Source organism: Nerophis ophidion, linkage group LG21, assembly GCF_033978795.1.
Source record: "Nerophis ophidion isolate RoL-2023_Sa linkage group LG21, RoL_Noph_v1.0, whole genome shotgun sequence".
Taxonomy (NCBI): domain Eukaryota; kingdom Metazoa; phylum Chordata; class Actinopteri; order Syngnathiformes; family Syngnathidae; genus Nerophis; species Nerophis ophidion.
The window spans coordinates 1,294,449-1,314,061 of record NC_084631.1 but is presented as its reverse complement, the minus strand read 5'-3'; the positions used below and the strand labels follow the sequence as shown (position 1 = coordinate 1,314,061).

The 19,613-nt window shown below is 38.4% G+C and overlaps 2 protein-coding genes across 4 annotated transcripts; one reads left to right on the top strand and one right to left on the bottom strand.

Annotated features, from left to right (window-relative positions):
* Nucleotides 1-892: 892 nt before the first annotated feature.
* On the top strand, nt 893-19,049 carry LOC133539566 (AFG2-interacting ribosome maturation factor-like). 3 transcript variants are annotated; one of them, XR_009803431.1, is made up of 5 exons: nt 893-1,321; nt 6,383-6,562; nt 6,631-6,749; nt 8,913-9,017; nt 9,123-12,187. XR_009803431.1 is itself a non-coding variant. In XM_061881571.1 (4 exons), the coding sequence occupies exons 1-4, from the start codon at nt 1,053-1,055 to the stop codon at nt 8,951-8,953; spliced, it is 609 nt and encodes a 202-aa protein (XP_061737555.1). In that variant the 5' UTR covers nt 894-1,052; the 3' UTR covers nt 8,954-12,187. The 3 variants fall into 3 exon arrangements, 1 of the variants encoding a protein (XP_061737555.1); XR_009803430.1 differs by lacking the exon at nt 9,123-12,187 and adding an exon at nt 18,141-19,049 and having other exon boundaries at nt 894-1,321; XM_061881571.1 differs by having other exon boundaries at nt 894-1,321; nt 8,913-12,187.
* LOC133539565 (claudin-7-like) lies at nt 8,955-11,900 on the bottom strand. The gene has a single exon (XM_061881570.1). It carries the CDS (start codon nt 11,603-11,605, stop codon nt 10,916-10,918), a length of 690 nt encoding a protein of 229 aa, XP_061737554.1. The 5' UTR covers nt 11,606-11,900; the 3' UTR covers nt 8,955-10,915.
* Nucleotides 19,050-19,613: the final 564 nt, after the last annotated feature.

Below are 19,613 nucleotides of genomic sequence, written 5' to 3'. Positions count from 1 at the left end.
AAAAATGCTTTACTCTGATTAGGGCAGGGGTAGGGAACCTATGGTTCTAGAGCCAGAGCCAGATGTGGCTCTTTTGATGACTGCATCTGGCTCTCGGATAAATCTGAGCTAACACTGCTTAACACAATAAGTAAACACTAATTCCAGTTGTAATCAAAGTGTTAAAAATAACGTTCAAAATATTAAACATGCTCATGCATTTGAATCCATCCATCCTTTTTTCTATCGCACTTGTTCAAGAAATTGTATGATTTATTTATTATTGTTTTTTTTAGGGCTTGCCCTCTTGGGGGTTCTTCAGACCACCAAGCACCGACATGAAAGCCTTTTTCAGGGTTACAATGTTTTTTTATCTTTCAATAAGTCTCTCAGTTGCTTTCCAGCAATTGTCTTTTTCTCTTTCGTTCTCGCTCGCACTCTGGCTACAGCTCCAACCCTGTCTCTCCTCCCGGCTGCTGCTTATAACAGAGCGACAAGTGATTAGATAACAAGGCCCAGGTGGGCCATCTACGCACCTGTCGCTGATTTTGAGGCCGGTCCTGGCACACCCTGCTTCGCTGCAGGCCCGCAGGCCACACCCTCCACAGTTAGCTCCAGAATATTAACGTTATTACAAAGAATACGGGACCTATTATACTCTAGTAATGTTGGTCTTACTTAAAAATGCACGCGTTTAGTTGTGTTCAGTGTTGAAAAAAAATGATATGGCTCTTACGGAAATACATTCTAAAATATTTGGATTCTTGGCTCTCTCAGCCAAAAAGGTTCCCGACTCCTGGATAAGGGGGTAATTGAATTAAAAAAAATGTTCACAGGCGGTACATCGCTGAAAAAAGTTTGAGAACCATTGGAGTGGGGATCCATTCCAGTAGGTGGCGGTAATGCAAACTAGAAGGGTGCTTGCCAACTGCAATTTAACAAACGAAGAAGAAGTAGTTTCAAGTCCAGGAAATGGAGGCATTTTGAAATATGATTGGACTATTGGCACGTGTTTGTTGTTTTGAATTCAATTTCAATTTGAAGTCGGTTCATTTTCAATATTCCTTCACGCAATGTCGAAACCGGCACTTTTAAGCCTCCATCAAGTACTGAGGAGGAGCTTCCGCAGCGTGGCAAGCAGCCAAGAAGTATGGAGGAGCGTGCTGGCCGAGTGCGGCCCTCTGCTGTCTTCCCTGGACAACCTGGCCGAGCAGACCCGCGCACTGTGCGGCCTCCACGTCTCCCACACGCCGCTAGCAGACATCCCGGACCTGGAGGAGCTGCTGCGTTTCAAGCTGCTGCAAGCCATGGACACTGTGCTGTGTCAACTCTACGAGAAGTTGTAAGTCAACACCTGCTTAACATTGTCAACCATTTTACATCATTTTGTACACCTTTAATATCAAAATTGTCACCATCATTATGAAGTGCAGTGTTGTTTTTAAATTACCGTAAGTCAGGAACTAAAGAAAGTATTTCAAAGGTCGAAATCTGTGTTTTGGTGTGGTTTACGAGCTATTACGGTAATCCAGGTCACAGCCGTACCAAGCAGAGTGGGCGGGTTTTGTAGCTTTAGTAGTATTCATTGTTGCAACAAGTTTCTTTTTTCTAAATAAAAATACTTAACTTTACAGCCAACTACCCACTAAATCAATAAATAACATACATTTTACGCTGTTCTATACAGCATTTTACTGTAAATTTGAAAAAAAAACAAAAAAACTACTGTTTTTTGCGTTAAAATTCTGTTGTTTTTAAAGGCCTACTGAAATGAGATGTTCTTATTTAAACGGGAATATTAGGTCCATTCTATGTGTCATACTTGATCATTTTGCAATATTGCCATATTTTTGCTGAAAGAATTTAGTAGAAAAAATCGACGATAAAGTTCGTAACTTTTGGTCACTAATAAAAAAGCCTTGCCTGTACCGGAAGTAGCAGACGATGTGCGCGTGACGTCACGGGTTGTGGAGCTCCTCACATCTGAACATTGTTTACAATCATGGCCACCAGCAGCGAGAGCGATTCGGACCGAGAAAGCAACGATTTCCTCATTAATTTGAGCGAGGATGAAAGATTCATGGAAGAGGAAAGTTTGAGTGAAGCTCTCGAAACAAAAAAGGCGACAGCAGTGGGAGCGATTCAGATGTTATTAGATATATTTACTAGGATAATTCTGGAAAATCCCTCATCTGCTTATTGTGTTAATAGTGTTTTAGTGAGATTATATAGTCATACCTGAAAGTCGGAGGGCTGCGGTGACCGACAGTGTCTCTGAGAGAAGCCAATGGAGGAGCCAAGATGACAGCTGCTGCAGGAGGATGCTAACTCCGCACAAGTCTCCGGTATGAGCCGACTTAATATCACAATTTTCTCATCCAAAAACTTGCTGGTTGACATGTGGTAGAGAAACATGTTCGCTAAAGCTTCACAACAAACAAAGAAACACCGGCTGTGTTTCGGTTGCTAAAGGCAGCTCCAATCCACCACTTTCCATCAACAATATTCTTCTTTATAGTCTCCATTATTAATTGAACACATTGCAAAAGATTCAGCAACACAGAAGTCCAGAATACTGTGTAATTATGCAATGAAAAGAGACGACTTTTAGCCGTGAGTGGTGCTGGGATAAAATGTCCCCTCCAACCAATAACGTCACAAGCACGCGTCCAAAAAAGCGTCATCAAACTTATAATTGCAATTTAGTAAACTAAAGCGGCCGTATTGGCATGTGTTGCAATGTTAATATTTCATCATTGATATATAAACTATCAGACTGTGTGGTCGCTAGTAGTGGCTTTCAGTAGGACTTTAACATCAAAAGTGTCGCCGCCATTGTGATGTGCAGTGTTGTTTTTAAGTCTTAAACTACAGAAAGTATTTCAATGTTTGAAATCTGTGTTTTGGTGTGTTTTATGAGTTATTACGGTAATGTAGGTCACAGCAGCAACAACGCAGAGTGGGCGGGGTTTGTTTTCAATGCAGCCAGCCTGAAAAAACACGTGTCAGAACGGATGCGGAAGTAGATTTTTACGCGATATCATATTGTATGTGTTTATTACACTTGGCATTCATATTTTGCTGGGTTTTTTCTGTTTTGTTGTGTTTTGCTTAATTGTAAAATGAAATATATGTGTCAGTAAAGTACTCAATATTTTCTAACTTGAATGTAATTTTTTTTTTTGGACAGAAAAAATTTGTACTGCTTGAAATTGCCTACCTTTTTTAAACAATAGTAGTATTCATTATTATAACAAGTTACATGTTTTTGTTTAAATAAAATACTTAACTTTACAGCACACTACCCTTCAAATTAATAAAAAAAAATAACAATACATTGTACTTGTTCTTTACAGCAAATTACTGTTAATTGAAAAAAAAAACTGTTACTGTTTTTTGCGTTAAATTCTGTTGTTTTTAAATTACCGCAAGTCTTAAACTATGGAAAGTATTTCATTGGTCGATATCTGTGTTTTGGTGTGTTTTACGAGTTATTACGGTAATCACGGTCACAGCAGCTCAGAGCAGGAGCAAAGCAGAGTGGGCGGGGTTTGTTTTCAATGCAGCCAGCCTGAAACACACACGTGTCAGAAAGGATGCGGAAGCTGATTTTTACATGATAATATATCATATTGTTGTTGTTTATTACATTTGGCATTCATATTTTCTTGTGTTTTGTTTTATTGTAAAATATATGTGTCAAAGTACTTGAACATTTATCAATAAATGTTTTTTTTTTTTGTACAGCATGTTATCATGCTGTACAAACAAACATCCATGCATCCATCCATTTCTACTGCTTGTCCCTTTCGGGGTCGCGGGGGGTGCTTTGTCTAAATAAAAATACTGAACTTTACAGCAAACTACCAAAATATTTAACTTTAAAGCAAACCACCCATCAAATTAATAAAAATAACAATACATTTTATGTTGTTCTTTACAGTATATTACCGTAAATAGAAAAAAGAAATGCAAGTTTTTTGCGTAAAAATTCAGTTAACTTAGCCGCCAGTTATTGACTGTAAAATCCACAGTTGTTGTTTTTGATGATGTATTACTGTAAATAGAAAGACTGTACATTTGTTTTTACGGTTTTACAATATATTTGTATTTATATCATGCGTTTTTGATATTTTTGTCATTTTCTCTTTTTAAGCAAATAATTATAAAAACAAATTCAATATATGAATATTACTGTACAGCGAGACCAAAAGGGACAAGCGGTAGGAAATGGATGGATTGGTTGGATGTACAAACATACTTTTTTGGGGTTTATTATATTTACAAATATTTTTATTGATAAGTGTACAATTTTATGTTGATTTACTATACAAAATACAATTAATTACTCTAAAGAAAATATATTGTATATTTATTTTACATTATTTTACTGGTAGTTTAAATCAGTGGTCCCCAACCTTTTTGTATCCGTGGACCGGTCAACGCTTAATAATTTGTCCCGCGGGTGGGGGTGTCCTTTTTTTTTTTTTTTTTTTTTCTTTGTCATGAAAAAGGGACGTTTTTGTCATTAAAAAGGGAGTTTTTTTGTGGTCGGTGCACTAATTGTAAGTGTATATTGTGTTTATGTTGATTTAATAAAAAATAAAATAAAATAAAATAAATATATATATATATATATTTTTTTTTTTTTAAATAAAAAATTATTCTGCGGCCGGGTACCGGGCCGCGGCCCGGTGGTTGGGGACCACTGGTTTAAATGATTCATTTGACCATATTTTGACATGCAACACTATGCATGCATGCTATTTTTATGACTTTTTGACATTTTTAAGATTTATTGAAAAACCAAATGTCAAAATTGTTTGTTAATTATCAATTAAATAAAAAAAAAATTGTATAAGCTATGGATGTAGTATGGAAATATTTTACCTCCAAAAATGAGGTCTGCAAAAAAAACTGGCAGCTAAGTTGCGAGAATAAAAAAAACAAAACCTTTACTGTTTTTCCATTAATACTATAATGTTGAAAAAACTTAAATACAAAAATGTTGGCAACTAAGCTTTTAGCTTTTTCCATCAACCACCCCAAAAAAGTGGTACAAATTTTCCTTTGACCATAAAATGTTGTAATTAAAAAAATTATTTTAAAGAAAATCACCATTTTAAAGTAAAAAATTTGGAAATGTAAAGTTTTTACCTAAAACAATGTATATCATTAGTAATAAAATCCAGAGGCAAATTAAAGTTAAAATACCAATGATTGTCAGACACACAATAGGTGTGGCAAAATTATTCTCTGCATTTGACCCATCACCCTTGATCACCCCCTGGGAGGTGAGGGGAGCAGTGAGCAGCAGCGGTGGCCGCGCCCGAGAATAATTTTTGCTGATTTAACCCCCAATTCCAACCCTTGCTGCTGAGTGCCAAGCAGGGAAGTAATGGCTCCCATAGAGCCTTGATCAATTATACAGTGTTACAAGCGGCCCTCTGATGGCAGTCATAACTGCCATGTGGCCCTCAATGTCACTATAGACAGCGATTTTAAACTAGACAAACAAGTCAATGGCGTTTTAAAATCGTGTTTTTATCACCTTCGTCTTTTAGTAAAGGTTAAACCGTTTTTATCTTTTAACCTTTTTGAACAAGTCGTGCATGCTTTTATTTCAAGTGGCCTGGACTACTGCAATGCACTTTATGCTGGCATTAGCCAAAAAGCTCTCTCCCGGTTGCAGTTAGTCCAGAATACGGCAGCACGACTTTGAACAGGGGCCAGGAAACGCCAGCATATAACCCCAATCCTTGAGAGTTTGCACTGGCTCCCTGTTCATTTTAGAATTGAATTTAAAACATTGCTGTTTGTTTTTAAATCTTTACATGGACTGGCACATCTTTATATCTCGGACCTTATCCAAATTTACATCCCTACGCGCGCTCTGAGGTCCGAAAGCCAGCTCCAGCTCGTGGTGCCCAAGACCAGACTTAAGACCAGGGGAGACAGGACCTTCTCTGGAACACTCTGCCCCTCCATGTTCAAACTGCTTCCACAGTGGAGTGTTTTAAGTCTCGTCTTAAGACCCACTTTTATTCTTTGGCTTTTAACACTACGTGAGTTGTGTGGTCCTCTGTTGTCCTCTGTGTTTTTTATACACTTTGATTTTTATTTTACTGTTTTAATTGATTTTACCCTTTAAAATAGTTTTTAATCATATTTGTTTTTATACTGTTTTTATTGGTTTTATTTTTAGTCATTTTTTGTTTTATTCAGTCATTGGTGGAGCATAATATTGTTTTTAACATGGCTGTGCAGCACTTTGGAAACGTTATTGTTGTTTAAATGTGCTATATAAATAAAGTGGATTGGATTGGATTGGATCAATGCAAACCAGTTTGTCCTCCATGTCTACACACAAAAACCACACCAGTAATCATCTTTTCCCTTACAGGGCTTCGCTCCAGTCGGTGAGAGACACCATCAGCAACCAGGTTACGACGGCGGTCCAAGTGTACGAGCAGAACGCCGACAGTCTCGATCTGGTCACCGTGACCCAGCGCTCGGCGGTCATCCCGTCAGTGGCCGACATGCTGGAGTGGCTGCAGGATGCTGGACGTCACTATCAACAGCAGTATCCTCCTTCCGCTCTTCATGTGCGTCCATGTCTTTTTGTGCTCCGTCCTCAACGCCTGTGTTCAGGTTCTTGAGAAGGAAGACTCTCCTGCACACGCTCAGTACAGACGACCTCTCCCTGCTGGAATCTTCTACCAAAAGATGGAAAGAGATGGACGCTCCCAATCAAGAGGATCACATCCAAGGTGAATTCATACTCAACACTGAAGGCAGAGTCAATATATTTTTATTTAATAAGCATATGTTGCACCACTTTTTGGTATTTGACCTTAAATAACAGCTGCAAATTCTAACTATCTACTGTGGGCTGCTTTTTATATTATTGTAGTTACAAAGTGAAACGGCAGAGGTCGCTGTTTCACCTGCAAAAAGCACCAAGTCAAATCCACACTTTGGCAAAAATGCTTATTAAATTTTTCCTTTTTTAATCTAAATGTATAATATATATATTTTACACTTTTTTTTATTGTGATACATTTGTATTTTTAAACACATTTTCCTGTTGAACTTTGCATTTTTTAATTATATTGCATTTAAAAAAAAAGTATACAATCAATCAATGCATGATCCAACATTTTGCTTCTTATAGTTTTATTATTTTAATACATGTTTTTTATATTATTGAAGATTTTTACTTTTGACGTCCATCCATCCATTTTCTACCGCTTATTCCCTTCGGGGTTGCGGGGGGCACTGGAGCCAATCCAAACTGCATTCGGGCGGAAGGCTAAAAAGATTTCACTTTTTTTCAAACATTATCTCCTCTGAGGCCGTTTGTCGTTTCGGCTTCAAACTACCACAGGAGAGAGATGGAACCCCCTCTGATTAAAAGTTGAAGAAATACTTATAATTAGTGCTACGGTTTTGATTTGATCAGCCTTCAAAGAACCACTGCGCTAAAAACCATTTCAAAGCTGGCCGCTGTGCGCAGACACAGTGAGGGAGACTTTTTTTTCCATACCGTCTGCTGCTGTTGCGCACGCACCAACATTAGTGGGGGAGGGGCTGTGATCGTCAATACCAGGGGTGTCAAACTCAAATACAGAGTGGGCTAAAATTTTAAACGGAACAAAGCCGCGGGCCAAGGTTGAACAAATTAACCTTTTACTAGGGACCCAAACAAGTTTTGCATTAAATATTGAACAAGCAAGGCTTAAATAACTTTATAGTGACATGCAAAATCCAGATTCAAATAATAATAATTAAAAAAATATCAATGGCATATCAAATACAATTCTAATAAAAATGTTATGCCTTTTTTTCTATTTGCAATCTTCTGAGGTAAATATCAAATTTTTTCCACCGGCTAATAATAAATTTGAAAAAAAAATAACAATAATGAATGAACCAAACATTCAAGCCATGAAGTAGTAAGAGAAAATGCATGAATAAAACGTTAATTATTGTTCAGTTTGCTGGAAGTTTCCAGGAAGAGTTAGTGCTGCAAGGGGTTCTGGGTATTTGTTCTGTTGTGTTACGGTGCGGATGTTCACCCAAATTGTGTTTGTCATTCTGGTTTGGTGTGGGTTCACAGTGTGGCGCATATTTTTAACAGTGCTAAAGTTGTTTGTACGGCCACCCTCAGTGTGACCTGTATGGCTGGTGACCAAGTATGCATTGCATTCACCTGTGTGTGTGTGTGTGTGTGTGTGTGTGTGTGTGTGTGTGTGTGTGTGTGTGTGTGTGTGTAAAAGCCACAAATATTATGTGACACACTGTTAGTATGGACTGTTAGCCCTCCGACTTTCACGTATGACTTTACAATCTCACTAAAACACTATTAACACATTAAGCAGATAAGGGATTTTCCAGAATTATCCTAGTAAATGTGTTTAATTACATCTGAAACGCTACCACTGCCGTCGCCTGGAGATTTTTTTTTTTTTTTTTGTGTGCTTCACTCTAACTTTCCTCATCCACGAATCTTTCATCCTCGCTCAAATTAATGGGGAAATCGTCGCTTTCTCGGTCCGAATCGCTCTTACTGCTGGTAGCCATGATTGTAAACAATGTTCAGATGTGAGGAGCTCCACAACCCGTGACGTCACGCGCACATCGTCTGCTACTTCCGGTACAGGCAAGGCTTTTTTATTAGTGAGCAAAAGTTGCGAACTTTATCGTGGATGTTCTCTACTAAATCCTTTCAGCAAAAATATGGCAATATGGTGAAATGATGAAGTATGACACATAGAATGGAGCTGCTATCCCCGTTTAAATAAGAACATCTCATTTCAGTAGGCCTTCAATTAGTCTTAGATTTCAGTTTTTGCAGTGCTGCTAGCAGGATGTTACTTCAAAATAATCGCAAGTTTGCATCCTAAAATAGTTTATTTTTGTTCTGATTTCAGATATACTCTGCAAAGTGTCCTTCTTCATGGAGTCTGGCTAGGTGGGAGGACAGGGAACATGCTCGCTGGGACTGGACTGTGATGACGAAAAGGACGGAACATCAAGTAAACCTCACATTTTTTTAACCCATAAAAACTAATTTATAACGTTTTTTTTTTGATGGACAAAATGTCCCAACACGATCAATCAATCAATGTTTATTTATACAGCCCTAAATCACAAGTGTCTCAAAGGGCTGCACAAGCCACAACGACATCCACGGTACAGAGCACACATAATGGCAAGGAAAAACTCACCCCAGTGGGACGTTGGCGACAGTGACTATGAGAAACCTTGGAGAGAACTGAAAGCAATGGATGTCGAGCAGGTCTATTGGGAACTTTACACAAAATAACAGTTTTAGTCGGTTCATGCTTTAACAAACCCTATTTATTTCAAAGTTTAAGACAGGAAGTAGTCCTTGAGGAGTCATTCAAGCCAAAATATGTATGGATGGAAATATTGGTGGATTGTGCTCTCCTCTTAGACCAGGGGTGTCCAAAGTGCGGCCCGCAGCTAATTGTTGACTGGCCCGACACACATTCTGGAAATGCTACTGCAAAAATAAATTAAAAAACACCAAAAAAGTAGAGTGAGGTGAAATCTATTGAGGGAAAAGTTGCAATGTTGACACAAAGCTGCCATGCAGGCTGTTTGTTTCTTTTGTTTTTCTTTATTTTTCTCCTATTGCAATGCTAAAAAAAAATTTTTTTTATAATTATCGACCTATTTAAAGCTCCTATTACTTCAAATATTTCCCTTTATAATGTTTTATGTGGACAATATTATGTACATATACCGTGTGGTTGCCATGTAAAAACTGTTTTCTTTGACAAAAGAGCTTAAAACCAACAAAATAATAGTTCAAACGTAAAATCGACAAATATAGTTGAAGTTGATCTGGTAACTTAAGTGTGGAAAGTAAAACAAATAATAATAAAAATGTATCACTTTATAAATGGTGGACCTTTTGGATCCCAAAGATATTTATTGGGATTTTATTTATCTTTTCACTGTGATTACTCAGAAATAATAATACATTAAAATCAATGGTGTCCTGGATTATTGATCTTTTTAGGGCTCCAATTACTTCAGATCAAACATTGCTTTCTCAATGTTTTGGGCGATGGGGGAAATACTGCATACCGTATTTCCTTGAATTGTCGCCAGGTTGTATAGTATGTACCTGCCTTGAATTACTCGCTTTGCAAAATAATTAGTGCATGCTTAGTATTACCGCCGGGTCAAACTTGTGATGTCACGAGTGACACTTCACCCGTCATCATTTTCACAATGGAGGAGGCTGATTTCAATACCAGTAATTTGAAATCGCATAAAGGGAAGAAGATTAAGAGCTATTCAGTAGGATTTAAGGTCCAAGCTTACATCACACTCACATTTTTACTGCTTGCCTTTGGTAAGTGCCGGAGTGAGAAGAGGTTTTTGAATAATTAGCGCATGCTTACTTTTACCGCATGCCTTGGTAAGCGCAGGAGTGAGAAGAGGTTTTAAATTAATTAGCGCCCCGGCGGCAATTCAAGGAAATACAGTACTCAGAAATAATAATACATTTAAATCAATGGTGTCTTGTATTATTGATCTTTTTAGGGCTCCAATTACTTCAGATCAAACATTTGAATGTTTTGGGCAATGGGAGAAATACTGCATACTTCAGATTTACTGTAAAAACAAACTTGTCTTTGACTGAAAAGGCATAAAACCTTTTTTTTTGTACTTTATATCAACCTGAAGTTGATATAAAGTACTGTAAGCCTTACATAAAAAATGAAAATAATGACTTATTTTTAACATGTTAATGACAGAGACCCTCTATGGTCCCTGGGAGCCCTAAAAGTAAAAAAAAAAAAAAATCCATATGTTTTATTATGGTTTGAAAATGAAAAATATCCAAACGATGCCCGCATGGTTTAATTGGTTGGTATAAAGTTTGGACACCCCTGCCCTAGACGTACTCTTTAAGCGGCAGGCTGCTGGGCGTGATGGTTTTGGGTAAATTGGGAGCAGAAGTGGGGGAATTGGCAAAGCTGCGGCCCACGTAGCCCCGGCGGTACCCGCCCCGCCTCTCGGCGAGGGGACAGGTGCTGCTCAGCACCGCCCCGCCGATCATCAGAATGACGGCGGCGGCCCAGCCCAGGAAAATGGCCTGACCCAGCTCTCGCTTGTGCATGGAAGGCACGTTGGGGTTGTAGAAATCCTGCACCACGGTGTGCGCCGTCCAGGACACGGGCACCAGCACGCACAGCCCCGTCACCACGAAAAGGATGCCGCCGGCCAGGGCGATGCCCGCCTTGGCCTGGCGGTCGTCGCCGGCGCAGGTGGTGCACTTCATGCCGCAGCAGGACACGGTGCAGGAGAGCCAGCCCAGGAAGATGGCCACGCACATGAGGGCGCGCGCCGCCTGGACGTCGGGGGGCAAGGCCAGCATGGAGTCGTAGGTCTTGCACTGCATGTGGCCTGTGGTCTGGTACACACAGCTCATCCAGATGCCCTCCCACTTCATCTCCGACGTCAGGATGTTGCCGCCGATGAAGGCCGACACCTTCCACTGCGGCAGGGCGGTCGCCGCGATGGCCATGATCCAGCCCGTCACGGCGCAGGTGAAGCTGATCAGCTGCAGCCCCGTGTTCACCATGGTTCCGGCCAGAGTCCACTTCACGGGTCCCACTTTCTCCCGCCGCCAGACATCCGCCACACTTTCTCCCGGGCTTGACTCACTGCATTATTGAGGAGCCGCGCAGCCGCCTGGGACCGGCCAGCTCCGGTAACCTCCAGAAAAAACCAGTCCACCAATCACTCAGGGATCCCGGCCACTTCACCCTCCTTGCCTTCAAATCAAGCGGCTCCTTTGCCGACGGGCCAAAACATCACGCGGCATGGCTTTATTCCCCTCGGTTTTGGACGCTGAAAGAGCCCCAAACACACACAGATGTCGGGGTGGGGAGGAGAGTGGAACAAAAGGGGAGGCCAGGATGGATGGATGGTGGTAGAGTGGTTACCATAGGTGGGTGGATCACTTGACACAAAGACAACATAAGGGGGGGCTCCACGATGGGGATTACACGGGTTTGTCCCCCCCCGCACAAAAAAGTTGCCCTTTTCTCGGACAAAGTCCCGCAAAATGGTTTTGTTTTGAGGCAACATAATGTTTAGTATGCATTCTGCATAATGGATACTAAACCTCAACGTGCTAATGAATTAAATATGGTGGAATCAAGATCTTTGTTTCAGGTTGCCTTTCTCCTGTGGCGCCGCTCGCCTAGGTAACGGTGGCCATGGCGACACGTCGGGACACCGGAAGCAGGACGGGGGGGGGGGGGGGGGGGGGGGAAGTGCAGTAAACCGCTTTCCAGCGTCAGATTGTTGGGAAATAATTGAATCCATGAGGGAAAAAAGTAAAAAAATTATGGGAGTGTCGAAATGATTAGATTGTCAAAATAACAAGATTGTGAGATTAAATGTAATGTGGAAATTATGATATTAAAAAGGCATAAATATAAAGTTAAAATTATGAGATAAAGTCAATTATAAGATGATATAAAAAGTAAATATTTAGTTCAGTTTATTCATTTATATAGCACGTTTAAAAAGAACCCCAGTTGGCCAAAGTGCTGTACTGACATATGAAAATATTTTTTTAAAAGTCTTAATTATGACCCATAATTCTGACATTTTATCTCATAATACAATTTAATAATTATGACTCACAAGTATCACATTGTATCTCATAATTTGAGATAAAAACGTCCCAATTATGATAGATTTAATTATAAACATGTATACAGTTGGGATAAAAAAAAAATGTATGAAATGAAATCAAAATTATGAAATAGTCTATATTTTGACATTGTTATGAGATAAAACGTCAGATTTTGAAAAAATTAGATAAAATATCAAAATTAAAGGGTTAAAATTAGGAGATAAAAAAGGGATAAAGTTATAAGCTGAAGTCAAAATTATGAGATGGGCATAATTATAAGATTATGATATAAAAAGTAAAAATGTTTAGTTCAGTTTATTCATTTATATAACATGTTTAAAAACAACCCTAGTTGGCCAAAGTGCTGTACTGACATATGAAACTATTTGAACAACAAAAAAAGTCTTAATTGTGACTCATAATTCTGAGATTTTATCCAATAATAAAATGAGATAATTATGACTCACAAGTATGACATTGTATCTTATAATTTATGACATTAAAAGTCACAATTATGAGATAGATTTAATTATAAACATGAATAGAGTTGGGATAAAAAAAAATATATGAAATAAAATCGAAATTATGAAAGTCTAAATTATGAGATAAAACGTCTGAGATTAAAAAAAAAAAGATAAAACGTAAAAATTACAGTTAAAATTATGATCAAAAAAGCATAACTATAAAGTAAAAAGATGAAAAGTAAAAATAATAAGTCATAATTATAAGGTTATGATATAAAAAGTAAAAATGATAAGATAAAATGTTTAGTTCAGTTTATTCATTTATATAACATGTTTAAAAACAACCCTAGTTGGCCAAAGTGCTGTACTGACAAACTATTTAAAAAAAAAAGTCTTACTTGTGACTCATAATTCTGAGATTTTATCTCATAATAAAATTAGATAATTATGACTCACAAGTATTGTATCTCATAATTTATGAGATTAAAAGTCACAATTATGATGGATTGATTTAATTATAAACATGTATACAATTGGGATATATATATATATATATGTATATATATATATATATATAAAATTGAAATTATGAAAGTCTAAATTACGAGATAAAACGTCTGAGATTTAAAAAAAAAAAAAAAAAAACGTCAAAATTACAGAGTTATATTTATGAGATAAAAAGGCATAACTATAAAGTTATAAGATGAAAAGTAAAAATTATGAAAGTCATAATTATAAGATATAAAAAGTAAAAATGAGATAAAATGTTTAGTTCAGTTTATTCATTTATATAACATGTTTAAAAACAACCCCAGTTGGCAAAAGTCCTGTACTGACATATGAAACTATTTAAAAAAAAAAAAAAGGCTTACTTGTGACTCATAATTCTGAGATTTTATCTCATAATAAAAATAGATAATTATGATTGGATAATTATATTAGGCGGTATCATCATTTATGAGCTAGAAAGTCACATGAGATAGATTCAATGATGTACATTTATCCAGTTGGGATTACAAGTAAAAATTATGAAATAAGCACATCTAAATTGAGATTTTAATAATTATGATATTAAACGTCGAAATTATAAGATTAAAAAAAATAATTAGATAAAACTTCAAAGTTAAAGATTCAGTTGAAATTATTAGATAAGAAAATCGAAATTATAGGATAGGAAAGTCAAAATTATAAGACTTAGACAAACATTAATCAGAATCAGAAATACTTTATTAATTGGGTGAGAGAGAGAGAAAACATGTCTGATCCAGAAGGGAGATTGTTTTGCACAGTATCTCAGTCACAAAGGATGGAAAGGATGGAGCACACAAGGACACAAAAAGAAGGCAAAAATAATCAATTGTATGAAAGTCAGAATGATGAGAAAATCGTATTTTTAAAAAACTTTTTATTAAAAAGTTCCAATAACGAGATATAAAATTAAATTATGTGATCCAAAAATCCTATATTTGAAATACTTTATATTTTTGCTCCTAAAACAAAGAAAAAAAACATCACAACCTCCACTTTGTAGCAGGGCTGCAGCCTCACGACAGTGTGACGTAATGTGCCGTAAATCACTATGTCGCGCATGCGTACGCCGCATCAGGGATGTAAACAAAGTCGTCATTCACACATTCTTGGACGCATTAAAAGTTGACAGCGAAATCATGAAAACATGTTTTTAAGCTAAAATTCTAAATAAATAAATTAGGTTATTTTAGGATGACTCGCTGTTATGTGCACGACCGAGTTTTTATTTTATTTGTATAAATGTTTATAAATTTCAACATTAACAAACAGAAGAGAAATAATAATTAAAATAGTTCAACAACAATATAAAACAATAATCGAAACGTTAATATTGTATTTACAGTGAAATTATCGCAGCAATGTTGTGGGGGAAACTGGCACAAGAGCGCCCCCATCTGGCTGCAAAGAGGCAACGCGCCCATATGATCCTGTTTGTTTGCTAATAATGTATTGAAGGGATCCTGCCATGGAATATTTAATCATACAGAGGGTGAAACACTACTTATCTCACATCTGGCAACATGTATAGTCACTTGGTGGACAGCAGGGGTGTTCAAAGTGCAGCCTGCCACACATTCTGCAAAAACTGCAAAATTGATAGTATTGCAAAAATGAAAAAAAACATTTTAAAAAAAAGTGGAATGAGGTGAAATCTAATGAGAAAAAGTGGCAATGTTGACACAAAGCTGCTATGCAAGCAATATTTTTTGTTCCTTTTGTCTTTTTCTTTTTTTTCCATTGCTCAAAAAAAAGGACAAAAAAAATCTGTTATAATGAATTGTTTATTACTTAAAAATTATCACTTTAAAATGTTTTATGTGGAAAAAATATTGCATATGTTGTGTGGTTGCCATATAAAAACAAAGTTTTGACAAAAGAGCATAAAACAAACAAAATAATAGTTCAAACTTAAAATCGACAGATATATGGGAAATTGATCTTGAAATTTAAGTGTTAAAAGTAAAAAATAAAAATGCAGCACTTTGGGTGAGGAACCTTTCAGATCTCAAATATATTTAGTAGGATTTTATTTAACTTTTCACTGTGATTACTCAAAAATATTAAATAATTAAAATCAATGGTGTCCTGCATTATTGATCTTTGAGGGCTTTAATTGCTAAATGAAGGAACTCTCCTGAAGGAATCAATAAAGTACTATCTATCTATCCATCTATCCATCCATCCATCCATTTTCTACCGCTTATTCCCTTCTGGGGTCGCTGGCGCCTATCTCAGCTACAATCGGGCGGAAGGCGGGGTACACCCTGGACAAGTCGCCACCTCATCGCAGGGCATACTGCATATTTCAGTTTTACTATAAAAAACAAAGTTGTCTTTGACAGAAAATCTTTTTTGTTTTACTTTATATCAACCTCAAGTTGATAGAGATTTACTGTAAGCATTAAATAAAAAATAATAATTTGACATATTTTTAACATTTTAGTGACTGAGACCCTCTATTCTCCCCAGGAGTCCTGAGGATTAAAAGAAAAATCCATATAATTTGTTATGGTTGGAAAATGAAAAATATCAGAATGGCCCCCGCATGCTTAAATGGAAAAAGTTTGGACACCCCTGGTCTACCGCTTTAGTGAACGATTTTAAAATGTCAGCCATATACTGTCATAATTGTTTTTAGAACTTTAAAACATGGCTTTTAGTCGAGTCCCCCATAATCTGCTTAGCGTCAACATGTTTAATACATGAAATAAAAGCATGTATGCGAATTATACGCTAAAAACTGTGACGGGTCAAGTGAGTGAGTGTATGGTGCACTCATTAGCTGTATGGACCTTGCACTGTCTGACATCATGTTGCCATTAGTGATGGGTCAAGTGAGTGAGTGTATGGTGCACTCATTAGCTGTATGGACCTTGCACTGTCTGACATCATGTTGCCATTAGTGATGGGTCCAGCAACACCGATGCGTCGAGCTCATAGAGCAAAACCCTGTGTCGGTGAGCACACCGCTTTTAGAAAGTCACGTGACTGAACATGAGCTGTTTGTCACGTGACCGATACACGAACTGTGTTGAACTGACGCCTGCGCGCCAAACTGTTTATAAGGAAGTGCATCTGTCCAAGATGCTGCTGCCTGTATGACTGTTGACCAAGTATGCATGGCATTCGCATGTGTGTGACTTGGCCAGCACATAATAGAGGACGTGGCGACATGTTGTAGAGGACGCTAAAGGCGGTGCCTTTAAGGCACGTTCCCAATATTGTTGTCTGGGTGGAAATCGGGAGAATGGTTGCCCAGGGACATTTTCGAGAAGGGCACTAAACTTCGGGAGTCTCCTGGGAAAATCGGGAGGTTTGGCAAGTATGAGTATTAGCGGTGAATTTGGTGTTAGTGGCAGGCCAGCTCTAATGTTAATTTGATATTGCCTCGAGGGCCAAATGAAATTAAACGGCGTGCCAGAGTTTGACACCCTTGCTTTCTGCTATGAAAATGAAATGAAATGTAGGCTGTATAAGAAAGTAAGCTGACCTGGAATGACACATTGTCACATTGTTGCCACAACACGGTCCAAAACTGTTTGTCCTCCAATCACCCTGCCCGTGTTCACACCTGAACCCATTTCAACAGGAGGCTACCATGGTAACCGCACCATAGCAACAGTCCCATCCCTGTCAACACTTCCTGGTTCTTAACAGGAAGTGGGCGGAGCAATCTGCCAAAAAGGAAATTCAACATGAACTGAGGCCAGCAATCAATTAGAGAAAATAAAATAAAAACAAAAAAGGACATTTGGCTCCAACATGACATCAAGATGGTCCCACACTTTGGAATTTTACATACACTACATTGCCAAAAGTATTTGGTCACCCATCCACATGATGAGTCCTAATCACTTGGCCTGATGTATCAAATCAAGCACTTAGGCATGGAGACTGTATCTACAAACATTTGGGAAAGAATGGGCCGCTCTCAGTGATTTCCAGCATGGAACTGTCAAAGGATGTCGTCACCTGTGCAACAAATCCAGTCGTGAAATTTCCTCGCTCCTAAATATTTCAGTTAACGCTTTTATAAGAAACTGGAAGAGTTTGGGAACAACAGCAACTCAGCCACCAAGTGGTAGGCCACGTAAAGCGGATGCTGAAGCGCATAGTGCAAAGACTTTCTGCACAGGCAGTTGCTACAGAGCTCTAAACTTCATGTGACCTTCCAATTAGCCCACGCACAGTACGCAGAGAGCTTCATGGAATGGGTTTCCACGGCCGAGCAGCTGCATCTAAGCCTTACGTCACCAAGTCCAATGCAAAGCGTGCAGTGGTGTAAAGCAGGTCGCCACTGGACTCTAGAGCAGTGCAGACGGCTTCTCTGGATTGATGAATAAGACTTTTCCATCTGGAAATCTGATGGACCAGTCTGGGTTTGGAGGTTGCCAGAAAAACGCTAAATTTCGGACTGCATTGTGTCGAGTGTCAAATTTGGTGGAGGAGGAATTATGGTGTGGGTTGTTTTTCAGGAGTTTCCTGTTCCACTCAGGATTGAAGACAAAGTCTCCCTACTAACTCACCAGTGCCTCCATGGAAATGCCCCCCTCTACCTCAAAGAACTACTCACCGCCAAATCCTCCACACGACATCTCCGCTCCGGACAGGCTAACCTCCTCCAACCTCCGAGGACAAAGCTACGAACAATGGGAGACCGGGAATTCTGCTCCGCCGCTCCCAGTCTGTGGAATGCTCTCCCTGACCACCTGAGGGCACCACACACTGTCAATGCTTTTAAAAAAGGCTTAAAAACCGTTCTTAAAAAATAAAAACGTTTTTTTTTTAGATATATGCATACTAGTTTTAGCGATTAGGCTGTTATAGATTTTATTTTTATTTTTTAAATTATCTTTTTAATACACTGTAGCACTTTGAGGTTATTTACTCAATGTAAAGTGATTTTTACAAATAAAATATTACTATTATTATTATTATTAAACTAGGAGTTTGGCTTGGCCCCTTAGTTCCAGTGAAAGGAACTTTGAATGTTCCAGGATACCAAAACCAAGACAATTCCATGGCATGTGGCCCAATACTTTTGGCAATATAATAAATGTTCTTTATGTCATATGGTTGTTCAGTTTGAAGGAAAATGGGCTGAAATTTGCCAAAGTGGTATTTTTTTTTTAAAAAATTTTAGATAAAATTGCATTGTGTTTTTGATTGCAACTTTGTTAAAATTAGATATAGAATTAAAGTACACAGTTTCTCTTAAGACCTATTTGGGCCCCATTATAACTGCTATTTACCAAGAAAATGTTTTGGTGTAATTGCACCCCTTGACCACCGGATAGCGCCAGAAAACCATGATGCATAATTCTTAGAGCTTTGATGAACATAAAAGAGTTAAACTGCCATTAAACTGCTGAAATTCCATGAAATTATTTTGTCATGACTAAATTCGGACATGCTTGAACTTAAGTATGAAAAGCATTGTTACTTGATTTGGGAGTCAATATTACGGCATAAAGATCTGGAATCCTCAGCCTTCCCGGTAAGGTTTATTCAGGTGTACTGGAGAGGAGGCTACGCCGGATAGTCGAACCTCGGATTCAGGAGGAAGAGTGTGGTTTTCGTCCTGGTGGTGGAACTGTGGACCAGCTCTATACTCTGGGCAGGGTTCTTGAGGGTTCATGGGAGTTTGCCCAACCAGTCTACATGTGCTTTGTGGACTTGGAGAAGGCATTGGACCGTGTCCCTCGGGAAGTCCTGTGGGGAGTGCTCAGAGAGTATGGGGTATCGGACTGTCTGATTGTGGCGGTCCACTCCCTGTACGATCAGTGCCAGAGCTTGGTCCGCATTGCCGGCAGTAAGTCGAACACATTTCCAGTGAGGGTTGGACTCCGCCATGGCTGTCCTTTGTCACCCATTCTGTTCAGAACTTTTATGGACAGAATTTCTAGGCGCAGTCAAGGCGTTGAGGGGTTCCGGTTTGGTGGCCGCGG